We start from the raw sequence: 23,345 nt of genomic DNA on the forward strand, positions 1-23,345 counted from the left end.
TTGGTACAGGAACCTGGCCCCCGGGTCGATAAAATGCTAGGCCCAGTTCGTGCAAATCTTCACCACACACTTCGTCACCAGCCAACGATGCCCCAGAATAGAAGAGAGCATCTTCGGAGTAGTCCAAAGAGAAGGGGAATCCATTCGGGGCTACATCAAACGATTCAACGAAGCATGCTTGCAGATACCGCGGTTGGACCCCGCAGTGCAGCTCGTGGCGGCCAAAAGAGGGGTGACACACAAAGAATTCAAATGGCACATGGTGGCCAACCAGCCCGCAACCGTGGCCGAATTCCTCAAACTCGCGGATAAGTTCATGAGGACAGAGGAAGAAATCAGCCAACGAACCGAAGGCGGGAACGAGAAAAGAAAGAGAGAAGGCGAGCTCTCCAACCCGGTGAATAGAAAAAACCCGACCCGGGAGCCGAAGCCGAACCAGTCATTCTGGGCCCCCCTAGCAGTTCGGACGGACAGAGATCTTAATGATGATCAAAGACAACCCGTACGTTAAGTGGCCACCTCACCTAAAGGGAAATCCGAACGAGAGAAATAAGAATTTGTATTGTAGTTTCCATAGAGACCATGGTCATAGCATCGAACAATGTAATAACCTCCGGGACGAGATAGAGGGGCTCATCCGTCGCGGATACTTGAGAAGCTTTGTACAGCACAACAATAACAATAAAGCAGGTCGGCAAGGAGAGCACGAAAAGGATGCCCCCGAGTCTAGCAACAGACCTGTCGAACCGTTGCAGAAGCAGCCTCCGGAAGAGAGGCCAGTTCGGGGAACCATCCATGTAATAGTGGGAGGTTCGGTGGTAGCGGGGTGTACCTCGGCAGCAGCCCGGACTTCAGTTCGCGAAGTGGCCCTCGAAGAACGGAACCCCCCTAAAGAGACCAAAGACCAAAAAACCAATCTTTTTCACATAGGACGACGCGCGAGGAGTCCACTACCCCCATGATGGCGCGCTTGTCATTAAACTAAGGATCAACGACTTCGAGGTCAGGTGCGTACTCGTAGATTCGGGCAACTCAGCCGACATCTTCTTCAAATCAGCATTTGACCAGCTGCAGTTACAGAGGAGCGAGCTGAAGCCCGCTAACACTCCCCTGGTGGGTTTCAGCGGAGAGGAAGTCAGGCCCCTCGGAAAAGTAACTGTCCCTGTGGAAGTCGGCACATGGCCTTGTGCGGTCAGACTCAACCATGATTTCCTGGTAGTCGCGACCCCCTCCCCCTACAATGCCATAATAGGGCGGCCGATCATGCATATCCTACGGGCGGCGGTCTCCACCTACTATTTGGCCATGAAGTTCCCTACGGACTTCGGTGTAGGGGTAGCGCGGGGCGACCAGCTCGAGTCCCGCAAGTGCTATGTTGCCGCCCTGAAGGGAAAAACCAAGGCGGCCGACGACCTCGAGCTGGAGTGGCCTGCGGGGCAAGGTGAGGAACGAGCTTCGCCCACAGAGGAAACTGTCGCAATCCCGACTTCGACTACGGACCCAGCTCGCACACTAAGCATCGGAGCTTCCATCGAGGATCCCCTACGAACCGAACTGGTGAGTTTTTTACTTCAAAATTTAGATATTTTTGCCTAGTCCACGGCCGACATGCCCGGCATTAGCCCCGGACTGATAACTCACAAACTTAATACTGACCCTGTAGTCAGACCCGTTAGACAGAAGAAACGCAACTTAGCCCCAGAACGCTGGAGAGCGGTCGACGAGGAGGTCGAGAAGCTCCTTGCAACAAGTGGCGCATGTGCGTCGACTATACTGATCTGAATCGAGCTGGGTGGCCAACCCGGTGTTGGTAAAAAAGGCAAGCGGCAAGTGGCGCATGTGCGTCGACTATACTGACATGAATCGAGCTTGCCCGAAAGATTGCTTCCCCCTCCCCAGAATTGACCGTCTAGTGGACGCGACCTCGGGAAACGAGTTGCTAAGCTTCCTGGACGCCTACTCGGGCTACAACCAAGTTAGGATGGACCCATCCGATGAGGAAAAAACCAGCTTCATAACCGAGTTCGGCCTGTATTGCTACAAAGTCATACCCTTCGGACTAAAAAATGCCGGAGCGACTTTCCAAAGACTTGTAAATAGGATATTTCGGCCCCTAATTGGTATGTAGATAGAGTGCTATGTAGACGACATGGTCGTCAAGACTCAGTTTTCACAAGAATTAATACAAGACTTAGATTCTGTTTTCCAAATCCTGCGTCAGTTTAGCATGAAGTTGAACCCCAACAAGTGTGTCTTCGGCGTCACCTCGGGCAAGTTCCTAGGCTACATTGTCAATTGGCGCGGTATTGAGGCCAACCCGGACAAAGTAAAAGCCATTCTAGATATGAAACCACCTCGGAAAGTAAAAGAGGTTCAGAGGCTAAACGGCCGCATAGCCGCTTCTTGTCTAAGTTAGCAGACCGCTGCCTACCCTTCTTCAAGGCAATCAAAGGCAAAGGGTTCGAGTGGACCCTGGACTGCCAGTTCGCGTTCGACGAACTGAAAGGTTACCTCGCTAGTGTGCCAACCTTAGCCCGGCCCAAGGTGGGCGAAGTCTTAGAACTGTACCTCTCGGCGAGCGACGAGGCGGTCAGTTCGGTACTGATAAAAGAAACAAACCGGGTCCAACGACCCATCTATTATGTTAGTAAAATTTTGCAGGGAGCAGAGGCAAGGTACCCGGAGATAAGAAAAACTAGCATACGCCCTAGTAATAGCAGCTCGGAAACTCTGCCCATACTTCCAGGCTCACACCGTCATCGTCCTAACTGACAAACCTCTTAGACAAGTTTTACTCAAACCCGAGGTTTCTGGTCGACTGACGAAATGGGCCATCGAACTCAGCGAGTACGACCTCCAGTACAAACCGAGAATCGCTATCAAGGCCCAAGCTTTGGCAGATTTTATCGACGAGTGCACTTTCAGCCATGAAGCCCCACAGGTCGAGCCCGAGGTCCCCAGTTCGGGTGAACCCGGAGCTCCTGAGCCCATAGAGTCCGAACCCCGTGAAGTAGCAGCCAGTGTGGCATCTCTCCTGGTCAGGCGAAGTGCGAACTGGGATGAGGAGCCCTGGATCCTTCACGTGGACGGTTCCTCGAATCGACAAGGCAGCGGAGCTGGAATAGTCTTGTGCGGCCCGGGCGGCACAAAATTAGAATACGCACTACGCTTTGAGTTCGCGACATCCAACAACGAGGCAGAGTACGAAGCACTGATCGCCGGGCTGGACCTAGCGCGAAAGGTAAAGGCAAAACACTTGGTCATTTGCAGTGATTCTCAGCTCGTGATGAACCAAGTTACCGGCGAGTACGAAGCACGCGATCTCTCCATGATCGCATATTTGGCCAAAGTAAAAGAAGCCCTGCTCAACTTCCAGTCACACATCATCAGGCAAATCCTGAGGTCAGAAAACACTGAGGCCGACGCCCTATCCCGGTTAGTCAGTACAAGTCACAACAATATGAGAACTGTGTACATAGAGGACTTACCTCGGCCTAGTATTCTCGGGGGGACAGAGGAGGTCGCTCCCGTCTTGGAGGCAGAGCCGAGCTGGATCGATCCACTCGCGAGCTTCTTGATAGACGGAACCCTCCCTGCAGAACGCAATGCGGCCAAGAGGGTGCAGCGCCAGGCGGCCAAATACGTCATAATAGACGAACGGTTGTACCGACGGTCGTACACGCTCCCCTATTTGCGTTGCCTGCGACCTGCCGAAGCCGAGTTCGTACTCCGCGACACTCATGAAGGCCTGTGCGGCGGACACTTGGGGGGCAGAGCACTCGCCCAAAAGGCACTTCGACAAGGATACTACTGGCCAACGATGAAGGCAGAAGCTGTCGAGCTCGTCAGAAAATGCGACAAGTGTCAGAAGCACGCTAATATCCACCATCAACCTACCTCCGACCTCAAATACCTCGCCAGCCCGTGGCCCTTTGCACAATGGGGCATCGACCTCCTAGGGCCATTCCCACCAGCAACAGGCAGAAGAAAATTCTTAGTTGTTGCAGTAGATTACTTTACGAAGTGGATAGAAGCCGAACCTCTGGCAACTGTTACGGCTCAAAACATACAGAACTTCTTTTGGAAGAACATAGTATGTCGGTTCGGGTTACCTCGGGTACTAATCTTCGACAACGGCAAACAGTTCGAGGATATCAAGTTCCAAGAATGGTGCCAGAACATGGGGATTCGGCAAAATTTCACGTTAGTCGCGCATCCACAGGCAAACGGTCAGACGGAAGTAATGAACAGAGCCATCTTGCGCGGACTGAAAGCACGTCTGGATCGAGCTAAGGGATTGTGGGCCGAAGAGCTACCAAGTGTCTTATGGGCTCACCGAACTACTGAAAAAGCAGCCACGGGAGAAACCCCCTTCAACCTCACCTACGGCACTGAAGCAGTGATCCCGGCGGAAATCGAAATACCAACATTGCGATTAGAAACATACGACGATCGGACGAACGGAGACGAGTTACGTACCAACCTTGACCTACTGGACGAGGTAAGGGACCTCGCGCACATCCGAACAACGGCATACCAGCAGCAGGTAGCTCGCTACTACAATAGCAGAGTAAAGCAACGAAGCTTCCGAGTCGGCGACCTGGTCCTTCGTAAGATTATGGTGCCCGAACCCGGCATGGGCAAGCTTGGGCCTAATTGGGAAGGGCCCTATAAAGTAAAAAGAGCGCTCGGGGGCGCATACGAACTCGAAACCTTGGAAGGCAAACGAGTACCTCGAGCGTGGAACGTTGTGAACTTAAGGCGATACTACCTATAAACCACCAAGCGAAGTGGACGAAATCAGGTCCTAGGTGCCACAAGGCAAACCAAGAGGAACTTCGGCGTAGACAAACAAAGAAGAGCATATTATCAGCTCGGCAAAAAACCAGTTCGCGGCATAAAAGACCGCGGAAATTTAATAACCCGGACAGTGGCAGACAAAGAAACAGTTCGGGGAAGATGAGCAAGGGGAAAAAGACATTCCATTGCAAGAAACAGTACATTGAAAAAAAAAAATTTACATGCCCGGAGCCACTTCTTCGCCATCGGAAGGCACTTCAACAACACCCGAAGGCCCTGCCTCTCCCTCAGAGTCCGGCTCGCTATCGGCAGCATTGGCCATCTCCTGAGTTATACGCGAAGTGGTTATGGCACTTACATCGAGGTCAGGGTACGTATTCCGGATCATCCACCGGCTCAACTTGAACCCCCTACTGTAAGAGTCCACCATCAGATCGTCAAAACGCGGAGAGGCAATGTAGTCTTCAACTGCCTTCTTCTTGGCATCTTCAATGCCTTGGGAAAAAATCTGTGTTCTCTCCCTGATGTCCTCTTGAAGATATTCGACTTGATGCTGCAAATCCAACTTCAAGTCCGCCATATGCTTGACAATTACCCCCATGGCCTCGGCGTCACGCTGAGACCTCGCCTGCCTGGTCATCGCGACGCGAGCAGCCTCTTCAGCAGCATAAGCAGCCGCCTCAGCAGCCCGGGTATTTGCCTCTGCAGCACGGAAGGCTTCTTCAGCAGCATGAGCGGCAGCCTCAGCAGCTCGCGCCTGTCGCAAGCTCCTCTCCACTTGGGCCGCCAAGGCATGAATTGAAGAATTCACCTACCAAAAGAAACAAGTGAGCAAATGACAGCAGAAGCAACAGAGTTAAAAAGGAAGACGGAATCTAACTTACCACCATGGCATGTGTTACGGCGCGGCAAGCGACCTGATTCAAGGGAAGATCGGTCCACGCCGCGACCTCCTTAGGGAAAGTAGCGTCCCTACTCTTCTGAAGAGCGTAGTTCGGCGTCAACACGCTCCCAAACTCCCCTTGAGCTCCCGAGCCTGAGGGCCCAACCTGCGTATGAGCAAACCCGGAGTGAGCAGGAGCACTTGAGTACGCAGGAGCGCCCGTATGAGTGGTCTCAGCGTAAGGCGCCCCGGCAGTTTCTTGCACCGGTGGAGTCACTTCGGGCTCCCTGGGCAAATCCTCCGGCGTATGGTCTGGAACTTGGGGCTCCTCATCCAGGGGCAGCTCGGTACGAGTTCGCTTGGCGACCCGCTTCCTCCTCTTCATACCTTGAAACAAACGCCCCCACGAGTTCTCTCCGCGTCCATGACACCTGTAGAAACGAGTTCGACATCAGGAAAAAAAAAATAGAGCAAGCAAGAACCGCATAGCTAGAAACCTACCCGAACTCAGGCCTGCTGCAATAAGCTTGGCCTCCGTTTAGTGGTGGCAATTTAACCCTTGCCGTGCCCATTGCCGGAGGCCCTTCACCGTCTCTTTATCGAGAGTTACGCCTAAATCGGGAGCGGCCTCACCCCACCCGGTCTGAAAGGGCCATCTTTGTGCACTTCGCACGCTGAAGTAGTCCCGCTTCCAAGCCGGGACCTTATTAGGAAGATCGTGCAGAAGCTTAAAACCTTGGCGAGGAGAAAGGTAATACGCCCGTCTCCCCCCAGGAAGAGAACCCGCCTGTCTCTTGAGCATCAAGATAGAGGAGAATATCTCTAAGTCCAAGGGGAAGTTCTGCTCGCAAAAAAGGGAAACTGTCCCCACCAGGTTCCGAATAGAGTTCGGATGAAGCTGACCAATGGTGACACCGAAGTGGTTTATGACTTCGACGAGAAGGGGATGGAAAGGAAGTCGCAACCCCGCAGCGAGCTGCTCTCGAAAAATCACGATCTCGTCAGGACCGTGTTCCCAAGGAAAGCTGCCCGAAGGAACAAAATATGTGTACCCCCCAGGAAGATTGTAAGACAAAAGTATGGATTGAAGCCCCTCAGGCGTCATGGTCGAAGGACCAAACCTGTCTAGCATCCGACCTTGGCGGGAGGTAGACGCCAAACTGCCCGAAGCGACTCGACCTACTGGTTCATAGTCCTCAAGCTCCACCTCAAGATCACTGAGGCAGTCTGGGGACACGGCTCGGTTGGTGGAACCTACGTTGGCCCTACTCGAAGAATCGTCTGAGCTATCAAAGCTAGACATTGGGGAAAAGATGGATTCAAGAAAGTACTCACCGGAAAGTTTGAAGAACAAGCCAAAGAACCGTGAAGACTGTATAACCAGCCTTGACGCGAGATGGAAAAGACTTGGACGCGAGCTGAAAGGTTGGACGCGAACTCAGTAGACAAACCGCAGAAGTGACAAACCAACCGGGGTCCCCTACTATTTATAGCTACAGTAACCAAGAATCGACCGTGCAGGCCGAAGACGATCCGACGGCCCACGTTCTTACCGACCGCACAACCTTTAAGGTCGAGACGTGATTGGCGCACGTCTTTCCAAAAAAAGCGAAACGTCAGCGCACGTCTTTTCGAAACCGACGTCGCTTCGACACGCGGCTTTTCCGAAACTGACGCGCCACATGTCTCCCTGACAGTCGCCCGCGCACGTACAGCAGTGGCGCGCCTTTTTGAAATGACCCGCTGTCACGTCCCAGCGGCGCGAATTGGTTTGAAATTTAAAACGCGCGCTGTCACAACCACCAGCATTCTTGAGTAAGCACGTTTCCAGCCTTCTCGGAAACCGAAAGAACCCTAGCAAAAGCATCTCGCGCAGTGAAGGTTCGAAGGACGGGACAAATCCACCTGCTACCTCACGAAACTCCCCGCACCATGGCAAGACCCCCGGCGCAAGGAGTGGGGGGCAATTGATGAAGGAATATTTGGCCCGACCTCTCTATTACGTGACACGTGGCAGAAACAACAGCTCGGCAAAAGGGGCCAAGCCTAGGCGGGAACAAGGGGACACGAGCGGACTGAACTCCCTACCGGGGGCCCGAACTCACCCCTTGTAACAGCTCGGGATACACTTCGCCGAACTGACCTTGTAACAGCTCGGGATACACTTCGCCGAACTGACCCACCTTGTAACAGCTTGGGATACACATCGCCGAACTGACCTGCCCTATAGATACCTCCGAGCTCAAGACCGCCTCGCTCAGCACTTCGCATCACTTGGCACCAAAACCAAACAAGTCATACCACGCCTGACACTAAGGAAGTTCGTGCCCAAGGGCGCCGCGCCTGACTGACTTGGGATCTGACGTTTACGGCAGCACCCTGAACGGCCACCTGCCACCGCCACTGACACCGCCATCTCCAGTTAGATGACGGTTAGGCAGTGACGGTTATGTCTCAGCAGAAAGGACGACGGCCGAATTGACAAGCACAAGGGTAATCATACCTGACCTGACAAGGGCCCCGGGACGAGTGCACGAAGTGATTATAAGAGCCCCCTGCCCCCCGACAACAGAGGTATGCAAACTTTGCGCTATCTGGTATTACCTTGCTTTTGAAGGATTCTAACTTGAGCTTCGGAGCCTCTACACCGGGTTCCCCCCGGAGCTTCCCCATCTCCTCCGTTTCAGGTTCCCTGCTACCCCGTTCGGAAGCAAGGCAGCGGACAGCTAAGACCGGCCGGATCGCGCTCCATCATGTTCCTTTGGCAATTCTCTGGGTTTTGTGGTGCGAAAGGAATAGTAGAATTTTTGAGCATGTTATTTCATCTGAAGCTGAAGTCATCAATCATGCTCTAGGTGTCATAAGGAACTGACTGTCTGTAATTCATGTTTTCAAAGATAATATATTGGATGGCTCTTTTTTGTAAGTGGACATTTTTTGAGGTCCTCTTGACTTGTACAATCTCTCTTTGTACAATGGACCTTTTACTTATACTTATTTTAATACAGTTATACTTAACCTTTCTCTCAAAAAAAAAAAAAAAGAATTGGGAGGACACTTGATGCAGATATGCTTTATTCATAACTACTCAACCAGAAGTTTAGACTAGAATGTGTACAGTGTACTTTTGGTTAAGTGCTATGAAAAGATATCATTATCCAATGTTAGTCCTGGCTCTATCCAGGGTTGGGAGGGATGGATTGGATAAGGACCTAACTTTTGGCATTTTTTGCACAATGTGCCACTTCAGGTTCAAAACACGTTCTCATGCTTGTCAACTGGATATCTTTACCTTTATGATTCCAGAAAGGTGTTTTAATTTTTCTGAAGTTGGATTTTTCTTTCTTAAAGCTTCCTGGTTCCTTTCATTTCTGATGGATGGTCGGAGTTTGTTACTTATTTCATTTAAAACCTTCTTTAGAAAGAAGGGAAATGGGGAGAACAGGAAAAATCTTTGAATATAAGACACCCCCAGAGTGGGCTACTGTCTTTTTCCACTCTTTTAGGTTGTATCAGTAAGGAGTTGAATGAGACATCCTAATCTGAATTTCAATCTTGTTAGTTGCATCCTTTTATAAGGGGTGATGGTGTACACTGTACAGTTTTGTGGTCTGACTGGATTTATCACATCTATTATGTTTATAACTAAATTCTGTCAACATTGGAGAAGACTCCTAATTGTTGCCTCTGCCTTTCTTTCCATAAGTGAAATTCTTATTACTATATAAAAAAAAAAAAAAAAAAAAGAAAGTAGGAAGGATAATATTACAACTGGATATATTTGTGGGGATGCTTTGATTTGTTCCAGTTTATTGGAAACCAATCTGTGCTCTAAGACATGTCTGGTGCAGTAGAAGTCATAAAAGGAAACATATTGTAGCAGTGGAAAAAACTCATTAGTAGAAAAAACAGTCATGGATGTAGTAAATTGATAGATTGATAAAAAGAAAATGAAATAAATTGATAGAACATATTTTTTATGTCTTATCTCAAATGGCCAGGATATGCTATAGTTGAGTTGTATAAAATATAATTGTGTTTGGAAGGGCTTTTGAGAAAATATCTTTCAAAGTGCATATGTGGTATAGATCTTTTTGTCTTTCAAAGATCTAGATAAAGTTTGGCAAGCTCATATAGTAATTTCTATTCAAAAGATCCTGCAGGAAGCACACAAGCTTAGGAAATTGCTTGAATGTGACCCATTTGAATCCTAACAATGTTTTATATATATCATATTTACATATTTACCCACATATTTATTGAGCTCTTAATATCTTATGAGTTATGAGTATATATATATATATATATATATATATATATATATATACATACATGCATAAAAAAGGCCATTATGTTGGTTCTAGCTATTTGGGGTCTTGGGAGGGGTTGGACTGGATACGGTCCTAACCTTTGGCATGTTTTTTGGGCACAAATTGGTCGTTCTCAGACTTGAACCCACGTTATCAGAATAGACAGCCCAAGATTTTACCATTACACCAAGTAACAGTCTTTTTTTTTCATATCTTAAGATTTAAGAATTAGAAAATCTGAATACAGATCAGGTTTATATCTGGATGCAAGTAGATGCATATGCAGGTTAAAAGGTTGGGTCTGGGATAGGTTATATTAAATTGGGCCAGATATGAATCATGCTCTCTGGATCTGATATGGCCCTTCAGGTCCAGTAAGGTTAGATCCACTACAGATCTGACCTGTTGCATGCCTTACCTACCATATGAATAAGGTTAATGTTATTTTTTTGCTTTAGGTTGGTTAAATCCATGCTGAACAGAAAGAAGTTTCATTACAATGGTTTGTAAATCTCAACATGTAATTTTCCATTGGTGTGTTTATCCAGTCTTTTTATTTTACTCCTATGAATAGAGCCACTCATCTAATTTGTTTCCATCACCATTCTTGTTCAGGTATGCAGACTGACATCTTCCAAGAAGAGAAAAATATAATAGATCTATATGTTATGGTTCTGAGGTTTTTAAGTTTAGTAAAAGGATGCAGATGGCACAAATTTTAGATGGGGAGATTGGATTCATTATTTGGAATATTTTACATTTTCTTTATCTATTAAATCCAAACCAATAATCCTATTGTGCTCTTATGTTCTCCAGTCTGATTACATAAACTATGTCATGCCATAGAGATTTCAAGGTGTCAGTACAAAGTAAAAGATTCTTTTCAGGTGTTACTACCATTTTTATACTTGTGAGAAAGTTTTTTTTAATTAAGTGTTTTTTTTCTTTTATACTTTTGATGCTCTTCATTAGAAATTATTGATTGCTTTGAGTGAATTGGAGGAACTGAAAGTAACTAGGTTTCATCAAAATGATGTTTTTGATTGTGACTTCCTGTCAATAATAAGATTCCAACAAATTATGAAATCACAAAGATATGAGTAGAGCTTTGTTGTTCCATTGCAAACTCAATATTCCATTTTTATGAGAAATTTATACACAATGTTGACATAAAAAACAGTTACATAATTGCAATCTCTAGTTCTGGCCACGATTATTCTGTTTCTTTCCGAGATATTTAAAATACTTCTTTTACATTTATCAGATGCAGAGGCTTGTTGGACAAGAAAACCTGAATCAGGATTCAAGGACTCACCAAATCTTACATGAAAGGTCCGTGGTAGATCAATTTTACTAATTGTAAGTATTCCATTTTACTATTAAAAGAACTCAGGTCAATCATTGCCCTCTGAATATAGATAGAGATGGCCTGGTTTTGACTTTTGATACATGCACAGGTCAATCTTGCTTCTTGTTGTTAAAAATCCTAGCATTTCCTTCTTTTCAAATGCTCCATAAGATAGCTGCTCTTATAGACTTATACATCTGCACTTGATTTTTTTTACTCTTCTGGAGTGGAGCTGAAGTAAATTGGATTGAAACAATTCCATGATTTCATTTAGAGGTGATCAGGAACTCCATAAAGAGGAACTAGTTGGATCCATATGTCTGTATTATAAGTGCAAAGAGTAATAGATGATTGGCATTGTCACTGTTATTTAAGCAGAAAATATGCATGAGGCAAGAGAATCAAAGTTTCCGTCTCCATTGGAACATCTAACATCCCTTTTTTTTAGAATAATCTTTATGGTGAAATTTGCTGATTTTGTTTTGTCATTGAGGACCTTGGAGGAATCATTTTGGATGATTCAGTTATAGGTTGACAGATGATTGTGGGATACTCTCTTAGAAGACAACAAAGAATGGTGATTGGCATGTACTAGAGCAAGAAAGTTGAATTTTGATGGTTGCAGCTTAGGCAATCCAGGTTCTTTGGACATTGAAGGGATAATAGGAAATGACAGGGGAAACATTCAATTTAGTTTCTCTGGGTCCATTGTTGTTGAAAACTCACTAAAAGGCAGAAAAGTTAGCTCTACTACAAGGGCTAAAGTTGGTTTCAGCAGCTGGCTAGAATGATTTACAAGTGGAAGGAGGCTGTCAAGTGGTTAGATAAGAAAAGGCTCTAACTGCTAACCTGAATTGCTTGTTCGGGTGGATCCCTAGAGCTAAAAATACTTTGCCAGATTCTCTAGTTTGAACAGGGGTAAAAACAGACAGTTTTGTATGAGGTAATCCATGACAAGGAGCAGATTTGTAAAGAGCTTTTATTTTGAAACGACAGGAGTAGTTTATATTTACTGCTTTCTCTATTTGTACCCTGCTATCATCCTTACCTGATTCATTTACGAAATTCTCTTGCCTGTTGCTTATTAAGAAAAAAACTAAGCCATTTTAAATTTGTAAATAGACTTGAATCTCTTAACTAAACCATTTTAAACTTGAAATAGTCTTTCACAACCAGCACGGACTAAGAAAAAAACCAAGTCATTTCAAACTCGGAATTAGACTTGAAACTTTTAACTAAACCATTTTAAACTTGAAATTTTCTTTCACAACCAGCATAAACCAAGAAACTCCTTGGAAACTGATGAATTATGAAGATGCCAATAAACTCTTCTTAAAATCCCCACACCTGATATCAACAAATAGTGCTTGTACAATTATGATATTGAATTTAAACTGGAGCATGTTACATACTTCCTTACTTTTCTTTTCAGACCATATTCTCCATAGGATAGCTTCCCTTGTGCACCTCCACATGATTTTAAGGGCCAATTTATTTGTTTCAAAGAGATCTGTTTATCAACAAAGGCACCAAAGCTCCAAAAAGAGGGAAATCTTTTCCTTATACTTGTAGTATAAGAACAAGACAGGAAAAGGTGGTTGGCATTAAGGATGAACACATGAGGAGTGAGATGCAATGTTTTTTTGTTGCTCTATGCTTGAGCATCTCACTTGTATTGATGATTTTCAAAATGGTTTTCCGAAAGGATTTGACTTTTATAGGGGTAGGACCCAAGGTTCAAAGTATTGTTATGTATCGGCTGATACATATCATATCGGGAGCACCCCGATACACCCTCTGTCAGTTTTGACCAGTTCAGGGGGTAGAGGAACCTTAAACCGCCCCCCTGAACCGGATTTGAAAAAAAGTTAAAAAATGTAAAAAAAAAAAAGTACCAATACTGCCTGATACGCCCCTATCGGCGTATCGGGCGTATTGATATTTAAAACCTTGGTAGGACCATTCAAAGAACCTTAATCTGGAAAGGAACTGGGGAAGGGAAAGATACCAAGGCTTTTCTAAAAAAAAGAGCAAGAAAAAAAAACGAAAGCTAAGGACTCTATGGCCAAAATCGTGGATTCTGCTCCTTCCAGAAGAAATAGTATACCCTCAAGAGAGTTTAAAAGACAACGCTTTTTTTCACTCTCAAAATCTCTAAGACCCCTTCTAAAGCCAAGATCCCAAACAATATTGGAAAAGATGGAGTCTAAGTCCGAAATTGTTTTGTTTTTATGCAAAAGAAATGGAATAAAGTATGGAGATATAAGATGCACAATAGTCTTACCTCCAAACCACTGATCCTCCCAAGTTTTACATTTTAGCTTGAAACCAAGTCATACTTTATACACTCAAGAAGACAAAAGGGCATCATCTATAACCTTCAAATGGCAATGCAGCGTTACCATCAATGCTAAGCCCGAGTCCCAACTATTCCATAAGGAATGTTGAAGAGATTGTGGCTCCATAAGCAATCTCCAGAACCATTTGCCAAGAAAAGCAAGATTCTTATCCCTTCACCCTTCCCAATTGCAAGCTCTGTCAACCGCAATCCACATGGTGCCTGGTTGACACTTTCTGCTGTTTTCTTGTTTGAGTGAAAGTCAGAAATACTGACAAATAGAAACAAGCCCCCTCTTTCCTGCTTTATTCTACTTTCTGAGTCCATATTATGAATGATAAACATATAAGTGGTTAAATGTTTCTGCAAGGTACTTATTGTTCCCCATTCATGTGCTAAGGATCCTTGTTAGTTGTTAACATGTTTGCTTAATTCATTCAGCCACTATTTCATGACACTGATTTTCTTTTGAACTTGTAGACTTTTATTCAAATGATTAATAATTTTTCATGTTCCATGTAATGGTCAGACACATACTTCACAGTCTTGTTTTACGCCATCAATTGATCTTCACAGTCATTAATCATAGCAGGTGAACACCTTGTCGTGTTCCCCATTAAACACATTGGTTTACATTTAAGATTTCCCACAACTTTGTTCTATATTGTGTTAAATTGCTGAAATTTTTTTTGCCTTATATTTCAACACATCTTACCGGGTTATGTTACCTGAAGCTATTGCATTTGTCATGGCTCCCAGAGATGCATCAAGGTGAGGAAGTCTTGTCTGCCATATGGTAAAAGGAGTTTGTACTAGACCTGTTCATGGGCCGGGTAGCCCGATGGCCTGGCCCGCACCCCGGTCGAGCTTGGTCATGTAATTAGGTCCACGGGCCTGACCTCGGGCCTAACACAGTAAGCCCGACTGTGTTACAGGCCGGGCTCGGGATTTGTCAAAAAAGCCCGGCCCGACTCAGCATTATATATTTTATAAAATACATAATATGTATTTTATATATTATATAAAATATATAAATAATATAATATTTATTGAAATATATATATTTATAATTTAATATATACATTTTTTTATTTTTTTCTTTATAATTTCTCTCTCCCTGTCTCTCTCTCTCTATTCAGCCACTTCAGCAGTAGTAACAACATGGGATAAATTTTGGGCTCGGGCCCAGGCCTGGGCTTCGGGCTTTTTATGAGGGCCGGGCTCGGGCCCAAGTTGTAGGCCCGTTGGTCAGGCCGGGCTCGGGCTCGGGCCTTAGAAAAATCTGTTAATACAGAGTGAAACCCGGCCCGGTCCTGCCCATGAACAGGTCTAGTTTGTACCATGGACATTTTTTGAGTAATAGGTAGTTTCTTTACAAGTATACAACCCATGGTGTCTTCCAGTTGCCAAGGTGGCATGTCGGTCATAAGACAATGCCAGCAGCATGGTTTCCATCTACACAAGCCCTCCTGGCGGCCAGCCAATTTATGAGCATTGTACAGATGTATACATTATTCCCAATCGAAATTTTGATGTCATTGATGATTGATATCCAGTAATCACAATCCATTGAACGTAAGCAGACTCATTTATAGAAAGGGAAACAACTTGGAAACTGGAATGTTTATATATTCTAATGAGTTATGAATCGGTTTACCATGTAAAGAACTGCCTAATGCTCTAGACTTTTTGCCGATTTTTTTTTTTTAATCACAAGTAAATTCATCATTCAATTCATGGATCCTTTCATTTCACTTCTTTACCTTTTTACTATCAGAATCATGTGTTGTTTACATCACACGTTATGTTGTTGTCCTTTGTCATTTTATATATAGATGAATTTTCATTTAATTCATGTACAACCAAGATGTTTGTTTAAACCAGGATCATATCAAAGTCAGTTTTCATTTTCTGATGGTTCAAACTGTCAAGTGGTGGACCACTATACTCGGCTAACCATATGTATTGATCAGTAAGATGTCATAGGCTGCTTTGTTTTTGGGTGATCGGCCTTGTGGTATGTTCAAAAGATGGCCTACAGGTTGGTGTGGATCGCTGAGTGCCATATGGTAAGAGACATTATTCTCGATACCTTTTCTAACTTGGCTCTGTGTGTTTTCTTTGAAGGGCAGTTCTATGCGAGGTTGGTATAGATCTCCATGTGGATTAGCATGAATTTTTATTGACAAAAGTGCCCTTGATGCATTATTTTCTTTTTCCTTGTCTATTGGCGAATAAGCCCTTAAATCGCAGGCACCTAGAGGCTTGGTATTCCCCACCTCCGAAAAGCATGGTGAGTGGGTGTGAAGTGTCTCTTTGTGTATTTCAACACTCGTTTGAAATTATTATAGAGATGAAAGTGAAGCTGATAATAAAAAGATAACTTGGAAAGGAAGAGTGAAAACAAAGTTACTTCTTTAAAAAAAAAAGAGAACAAAGTCACTCATACTGCAAAGGCCAAAAGCAAAGATGAACTATTCCTCAAGGCCTCAACCGAATCTACAAGGATATGGAAACTTTATTGGATGCTTTAGACACTTTTGTGTTTCATGGTTTTCTTTTGAGGTTGCTAGAACACTTCATTAAAGGAATAGTGATCTGGGCTTCTATTTTTTTATGTGTTTTTTTCCTTGTAATAGGATTGTTTTGGGTAATTAATTTTTAGTTTATGCTTACTTTTCTTAGTATGACAGTGTGTAGAGCTGTTCACATAGGCCGGGCCGGACTTTGCCTCTACATTAACAAAATATGTTCATACCCGAGCCCTGCCAGAAATTTGAAAAGAAAAAAAGATTTTTCCTTTTTTGTTTTGCTGTTTTTAAGAAAAGAGCTAACCAAACATCATATATCGATGAGTATTTTGCCGTGTACTCAAAATTTGATGTTTGCTTCAATGTGGTACCGTCTTTTCACCTTTTCAGGAAACTGCAACGAACCAAACACCACCTAGAAATCTTCCTTTAGTTGTACTTTGTGCAATCCAGGCTCCATCCATCGACTCGCACCTCTAGTTCTAGCCTTTATTTTAGAAGTTAGAAAGATCGTTTATTCCTCAATAATCTATCGAGCCTTTTAGTAATTACATGGAAAACCATCACAACTCATTTCCTTTGTCGTTTCTTCCAAGACCCAAGACGTCAAGCATAGGATAGCTGAGACTAAAGTAAGCTTGGCTGACAAATAATGGAAGTAGGCATGCAGCCTTTGAAATCTCCTTCATGGAACGGTCGTCCGTCGTCCACTAGTTCCCACTCTGCTTCAGCTATGAACAAATGCTGTAAAGCCAACGGCTGTGGGGAGTGAGACTAGGATTTGTGAGACTTTGAGGCCACGGCCACATCCACAGTGTTTCTTCCTGCCTGCGTGGAACAATTCAACATGGATTGGCTATGTATGCTCTGTCATTTCCCACGTCACTACAGTACAGCATCTTTGTCCCTGGGATTTTTCTGCCGTTCTGTCATGCATTCAAGTTGTTAAACTGTTGTTCGATCCAGACTCCAGTGTGTTTGAAAGGACGATACGATGATAATGGCAGGAACCCCGAACCCTCTGGAGTCTGGAGTACTGAGTACTGGCCCACATGTACACAGTCCATGACTCCCTGGAGCTATGTACGCGTACCCTGTGGAAGAGCATGTTTGTCCCGGTTCAAATCGAGCGGAGGCGCAGATTACTCCTGGGGCTCGGTGGCTCCTCCTCCTGGAGTCCTGGGCCCTGAATGATGAGCAGAATTTGCTCTAGTGTATGCAAAAAAGTCCACCTCACCTGACTCCCTATGCATTCACCTTTATGATAGTTCCATTGTTCCATCTAAGTAACTGATTCTTTGATTATTGATATGCATGTACCCAAGTATAAAATTCCAATCCAACGGTGGTTTGCATACCCAAGGTCTATTTCTTCCTATTCCTTCACGTCCCACTCAAGGAACCGTTTCCTTTGTCTTTGATCGTCTTGTAAGGAAACCAAAGGGTCCCACCTCTGTCTCCATCCTACTTTGCTTGTTACAGGGCTACAGTCCCCCCCTTAAGCCTTATCCTTTCGTGGGTAGACGGCATCTTATAAAGAGCACCCCAACATGGGAGAGAACCATTCGGAGGACGAGACCGGCATCTAATTATGCATCCAAATGATGATTCCACAAATGTCCTACTTTTTACATGGGGTCCACAACTCCACATCCATGATCCATCAGCGCCGACCGTTCTTCTGTCTAGGTTTGATCGTTAAGGCTTTTCATCTCGTTCACCGACCGGAGCAACGGTAAGTATCACGGATTAACCATCCATCGCCTGCTCCATGTCATTATGGTGATTCTACCACGAGGTGACAAGTGGGTCCCTACCCTTCCACTGTGAATTGAATGCCCATTTTCTGGCCGATGATCAAACATTTCTGGCACCATCCGCAACAGCAACCATGACCATGAGAGTATCCACGGAGGGTCCCATACTACTGGTCCAGGTGGATTTGAGTCTCTCTCTCACTCTGGTTGTTCTTGCTCACGTGGCAAGTATCCACGGAGGAGAAGATGAGATGGCTTATCAAAGCAGAAAAAAGTACATGGGCTGCCGTGGTCCATGTCCATCACTCCATGGAGCATGGGCCCAACCTACCATACCATAAAAATGGGCTTCCAACCAACTCACCCAATGGGCGGTGCATCACGTTACCCACTTGTTATCTCTTTCAGGTTAAAAGTTTTGAGATTCTTCACCTTTTCAGCAGCAACCTAGAAATGTTTTTATTTTTCTGGTCTCTTTCTGATCGTTGGTCCATTCATTAAGCCGAGCGGTTCTGATCTGAAGGGTTGTTGGGCTTTGTCTTATGGGAGCTAGGTTCCGTTCCATGATAGTATTGTCTGTCTAAGTTTTTATCAGATACTCATGACTATGTTGTGATCATGTGTCCATTATTGCTATTGCCAAAGAATGATACTTCAGCGTCACGCCCTCTGACAACCGTCAGATAAGAATAATTGGCTGGACCCACAAAACAAGCTGTCTGGAATCCGAACTCAGATCTTGAGAGGAAACATTCGGTACTGTCACAAGACAAGGGACCTCTGGTTTTCCTCCTCTATAGCTCAAATAGAATAGTGTGCAGGAACAACTTGGGACCACTGTTTGAAAAATGAAAATCCTCCCATCTGAGGCCTCGACTAAAGAATGCCTTAGACAACCATTGGATTGGAATAAATGTTCCTCACTTCCTCCTGATACACAGTGCCATTGCAAAAGCCTAAAAGGTGGTACGCATGCACGCGTGCAGCTTAACTTCAGCAGGTTAGAATTACATTTCTACATCTCTCTCTCTCTCTCTCTCTCTGACTCTAATACATTCAAAAGTCTAATTGGCCATTAAATATTTAATAATTGTTAGGAAATTTTTAAAATTATTCCACTCACAATATCTCTATATTTAATCAGGAAGTAAATTATTAAACAATTGTTAGAATTTTTTTTAAAATTATTCCAGGTACAATATCTCTATATCAAGTTAGGATTAGGTGGTAAATTATTCTTAGAAAATATTCCTAGTACATCATCTCTATATCAAATTCAATCTTCCATCATTTCTGATATATTGTTTGGTGAAGATGGAAAACTTGTCCAATATATATACAATCAAGTGGTTCCTACCGGTTTTTGGGTGAGTGGTTTAACTGTCTGGTTCGAATAGTTTGGTTCCCGAGATTTTGAAAAATAATAAAATGATTCAACAATTATTCATCGGATCAAATAGTTTAGGGGTTCAACCATTCAGGTCCGTAGTTCACTGATCAAATCAATAATATTTTAGAAATTTCCGGATCAAGCAAAAAATAAAAACCGAACAACTGACCGGTTCCTTGGTCGAACAGTCTGACTGTCCGATTCGATCCGGTTTTCAAAACAGTGCTGACCACTAGTCCACTACCTACTTTCGCTTGGAAAAAAAAAAAGAAGAGATGAAACTCTTCCCTTTTGTTCTGACTATGTTACCTATTAGAGAGAACGTCCCGATCACCATGTCAGGGGAGTTGTAAAGCCATTTTCACTTCACCCAGAAAGAAAAGAAAAAAAATGGAGCAGCTATAGTCCTTTACGTCACACTACTGTGCAATGGACTCAGGATAATTAATACTCAAGGTGCACCCAGTTTGTGCTAAACATTAGAAATTTTAAATCTTGAGATCGTCACCAACAATTGACATTTCAATTGTTCATATAGTATTCAAGCTTATGCATCTTATTACCAGGGAAAGGAACTAAAAAAATGGCTGACAGAATATGGTGAGTTCAATTTGCAATCAATCTCTTTGCTATGCATCCATGGCTTCATCTCATTATTGTAAAGATGATATTCGTTTCTGCTAAAGTGTTTTGACTTTGTAATTTCTTCCTTTTTTTATAATACTGAGAAAACCTGTAAAATATGTTTTGACTTGAATCTCATGTCTAGAAGAAGCCCTTCTTTCAGCATGTCTAAATTATGAGAATTTGAAACTTAGATTAGTGCATTAATGTTGGATTGTTCTTACCAATTTAATTAACTATATATGTCTGTCTCATATTGTTATTGTACGAGACCTCTTCATCCTGCCGTCCAACTGATGAAACCCACTTGTTCCATTTTAAGGGTTTTTTAATCTATTTTAAATCTTGTTCGTTTGATGGGTTTGGACTAAGAAACAGAATGACATAAATAAGATGATGGATAGAATACCAAGTTGGGTTTAATTTCTCAAGAGATGATTAATAAATTCTTAATTCATTATTAATAATCTAACTTAATTTGTTTATCAAGGGGAGAAAGGTTCAAGGAAACAAACGGCTCCGTCGGTGGTTGAGACTTGAGAGCCTCCTCATTATTTAGTTACTTCTTTAGCCCCGTAACTCCCGTCAGAGTTCTTCCACGTTTACGTCCCGGTTCTCTCCCTCTCTTTCTCTCGCTCACGCTCTGTCTCTAAGTCTCTCTCTTCATTCATGGATGTTTTTGTCCTCAATTTCTTCCTGGGGCTTTCATTTGTCAATGTCTCTCTGCAACCACGGAAACAAACCTCCTTGTAGAAGCTCTAAAAGAGAGTTTCTGGGTAGCCTTTCGGTGGTTATTTCAGTTACCTTTTCCTTCTTTTCTTTTTGGATTAGAGAAATCTGAAGATTCGTCTGCGTCCATTTGCAGGGAAGCGAGGAGCTTCGAATGCTGGAATCGTTCAGACTTCACAGCTTTAAACGCTTCTCTTTTCCAGTTTTTGCGTCCTTTTGTTCCAAATTTCAAACTTCTTTGTAGGCCTTTTTGACTCTTGAGAGTCCAAGATGTCTCGTCTCGTGTATCTACAGAGCTTTTAATGCCGGCCGTGGCTCGCGTTTGAATCTTCGCGGTTGCCTGGATCGTTCAAACATGTTACATTTTACGATTTTTCCGTTCTGTGTTTCGAATATATAATTAAAAATCCAGTATCTCTGTTAAATCCTTTCTGGGTCCTGAAGGATTTTGGGTCTCTGTTCGAGAGGTTTGAAGAAATGGCGATTGATCTCTGCTCAGAGAGCTCTGGCCCGGGAATGAGTCCCAGAATCTCGTTTTCTCATGATCTCCGTCAATCAGACGTTGTGCCCGTCGAACAACACAACTACCGCACGGATTCTTCGCTTCTGGATTTCGATTTCTGCGTGAGCGAAAGCTTCCAACAAGAATCGTCCTCTGCTGATGAGCTCTTCTGCGATGGAAAAATCCTTCCAACTCAAATTAGGCAGAAATTCGATCCTCCAAGACAAACCCAACGACCTAAATCTGCTCCTCCCAACCCTCCTCTACCACCACCACCACCACCACCGGCAGCAGCAGCAGCAGCAGTAGCGGTAACAGCAGCAACAACAGCACCTCCTGCTCCTGTTAGTTCTAGGACTGAAAATTCGAAAAAAGAGAGCTTGAAGGAAATCTTGGAGAACAGTGCAGAAGAAGAGGAAAAGGTACACTCGAAGTCGTTCTGGCGCTTCAAGCGAAGCAGTAGTCTTAATTGCGGTAATGGTCACAGGCGGAGTTTAATTTGCTCTATACCTCTCTTATCTAGAAGCAATTCAACAGGTTCGTCACCGAATCCAAAACGATCACAACTTTTGAAAGACAATCACAAGAATCAACAGAAGCCCCCAGTGATCACACCCATAAAATCTTCCTCTTCATCTTCTTCTGTTCCTTCCTCGTATCTGTCATCTTCCCATAAGCCTCCCTTGAGAAAGAATCAAGGATCCTATGGCAATGGGGTTCGAATTAGTCCTGTTCTGAATGTCCCACCACCTTATATCTCAAAAGGAACTGCTAATTTATTCGGTCTGGGTTCACTCTTCTGCAACGGAAAGGATAAGAACAGGAAGAAATGATCGGCATTCGTCTCCTCACCAACAATGAATTCTCTCTCCGATAAAACCCAGGTTATAGATTTCATGTATTTAATTTAGCGCCAACATGGATTCATGAATTACCGTGTGAAAAAGGCTTCTGAATCAATTATGTTGAATGAAAACAATTACAGAGTTTGAACAAACAATTGGGGTTATTTAAAAGAAAGAAAATTGGTAATTACTGGGGATTGAGATTTACATTAATGTTGAGGCTGAGGAGAAGCGCAAGATACTAGAGGGAGAGACGATCTTGGAATGGTCATGTTCATGTATATCAACATGTCACCGGTTTAGGAGACAGAATAGCAGGTACCCTTCATTCGTGGCTGTTCCATTATTTCGTTTACTTTTTTTTTTTTCTCTTTTGGAAAAACTTACACGATTAGGTTTCTTTTGTTTATTTTTAAAGCTTCTTTCTACACTGTTCATAGATACATTGATTTGGGTTCTACATTTTTGTTCCCTGTAGGAGTAATCTGCTTTAGTTTGGGTGTTCCTTTGTCCTTCGAGATTAAGACAAAAGGATTGTTCCTAAGGAGTAGTTTTAGATAATTAAAGAAAGAAATGTATAATTATAATATAATTATGTTGTTTTATTAGCTTAGAGAGAGAGAGAGTCTGAGAGAGACCATTAAATTATTCTAAAGTCATAACTATCATTATCAATGTTTCTTTATGTTATTTGGTACAATTCTGTTTTGCATCATTAGATGTTTGAAAGTTAGGAATTAGGACCATTTGATTTTTTTTTTCTCTGATTATTAATTGGGTGGCCAAATTAGACACATTTTTTACTAAAAAAATGGAAATAAAAAAGAAAAAGAAATAGTGATAAATTGTAAGCAATGCAGAAAGAATAGTTAAGATTTGTTTTATTGGCTTGGACTTGGTCTTGATGAGGACTTGTTTCTTGCTTTCTTTCTGTTTTTTTTCTTTTTCCTTCTTTCAACCAAATGTTCTTTCTTCAACCTTTTATTAGTTTTAATTAATTCTTTTTAGTAAGCTATAAACTTCAATCAAGTAATTAAGTAAGAGTTGATAACCTGCGATTACTCGATTTTTGCTAGAGTGCACGCTTTGACAATGTAACGTGGGTTTTACGACACGTCCATGGTACTTACTAAAGTCTGGAGACTGGACATGGAAAATTAGAAATAAACGTTGAGAAAAAAAAACTTGAAAAGACTTCAGATCTCCTGCCCACGTTTATCTCTTCGATCCATGGATAGATATTCTCTGTATATGTATGCGATGTTGGTAATGTGGGTAGACGTGACAG

At 43.4% G+C, this 23,345-nt stretch overlaps 1 protein-coding gene across 3 annotated transcripts; it reads left to right on the forward strand.

Annotated features, from left to right (window-relative positions):
* The first annotated feature begins 19,698 nt into the window (after window positions 1-19,698).
* LOC148854877 (uncharacterized) lies at window positions 19,699-22,517 on the forward strand. 3 transcript variants are annotated; one of them, XM_088982206.1, is made up of 2 exons: window positions 19,699-19,957; window positions 20,847-22,517. In XM_088982206.1, the coding sequence occupies exon 2, from the start codon at window positions 21,188-21,190 to the stop codon at window positions 22,043-22,045; it is 858 nt and encodes a 285-aa protein (XP_088838332.1). In that variant the 5' UTR covers window positions 19,699-19,957; window positions 20,847-21,187; the 3' UTR covers window positions 22,046-22,517. The 3 variants fall into 3 exon arrangements, with proteins under 3 accessions (XP_088838332.1, XP_088838329.1, XP_088838331.1); XM_088982203.1 differs by having other exon boundaries at window positions 19,875-19,957; window positions 20,472-22,517; XM_088982205.1 differs by lacking the exon at window positions 19,699-19,957 and adding an exon at window positions 20,472-20,757.
* Window positions 22,518-23,345: the final 828 nt, after the last annotated feature.

This window comes from Nelumbo lutea, chromosome 4 (assembly GCF_056320005.1).
Source record: "Nelumbo lutea isolate HS-2025 chromosome 4, American lotus-T2T, whole genome shotgun sequence".
Lineage (NCBI taxonomy): Eukaryota > Viridiplantae > Streptophyta > Magnoliopsida > Proteales > Nelumbonaceae > Nelumbo > Nelumbo lutea.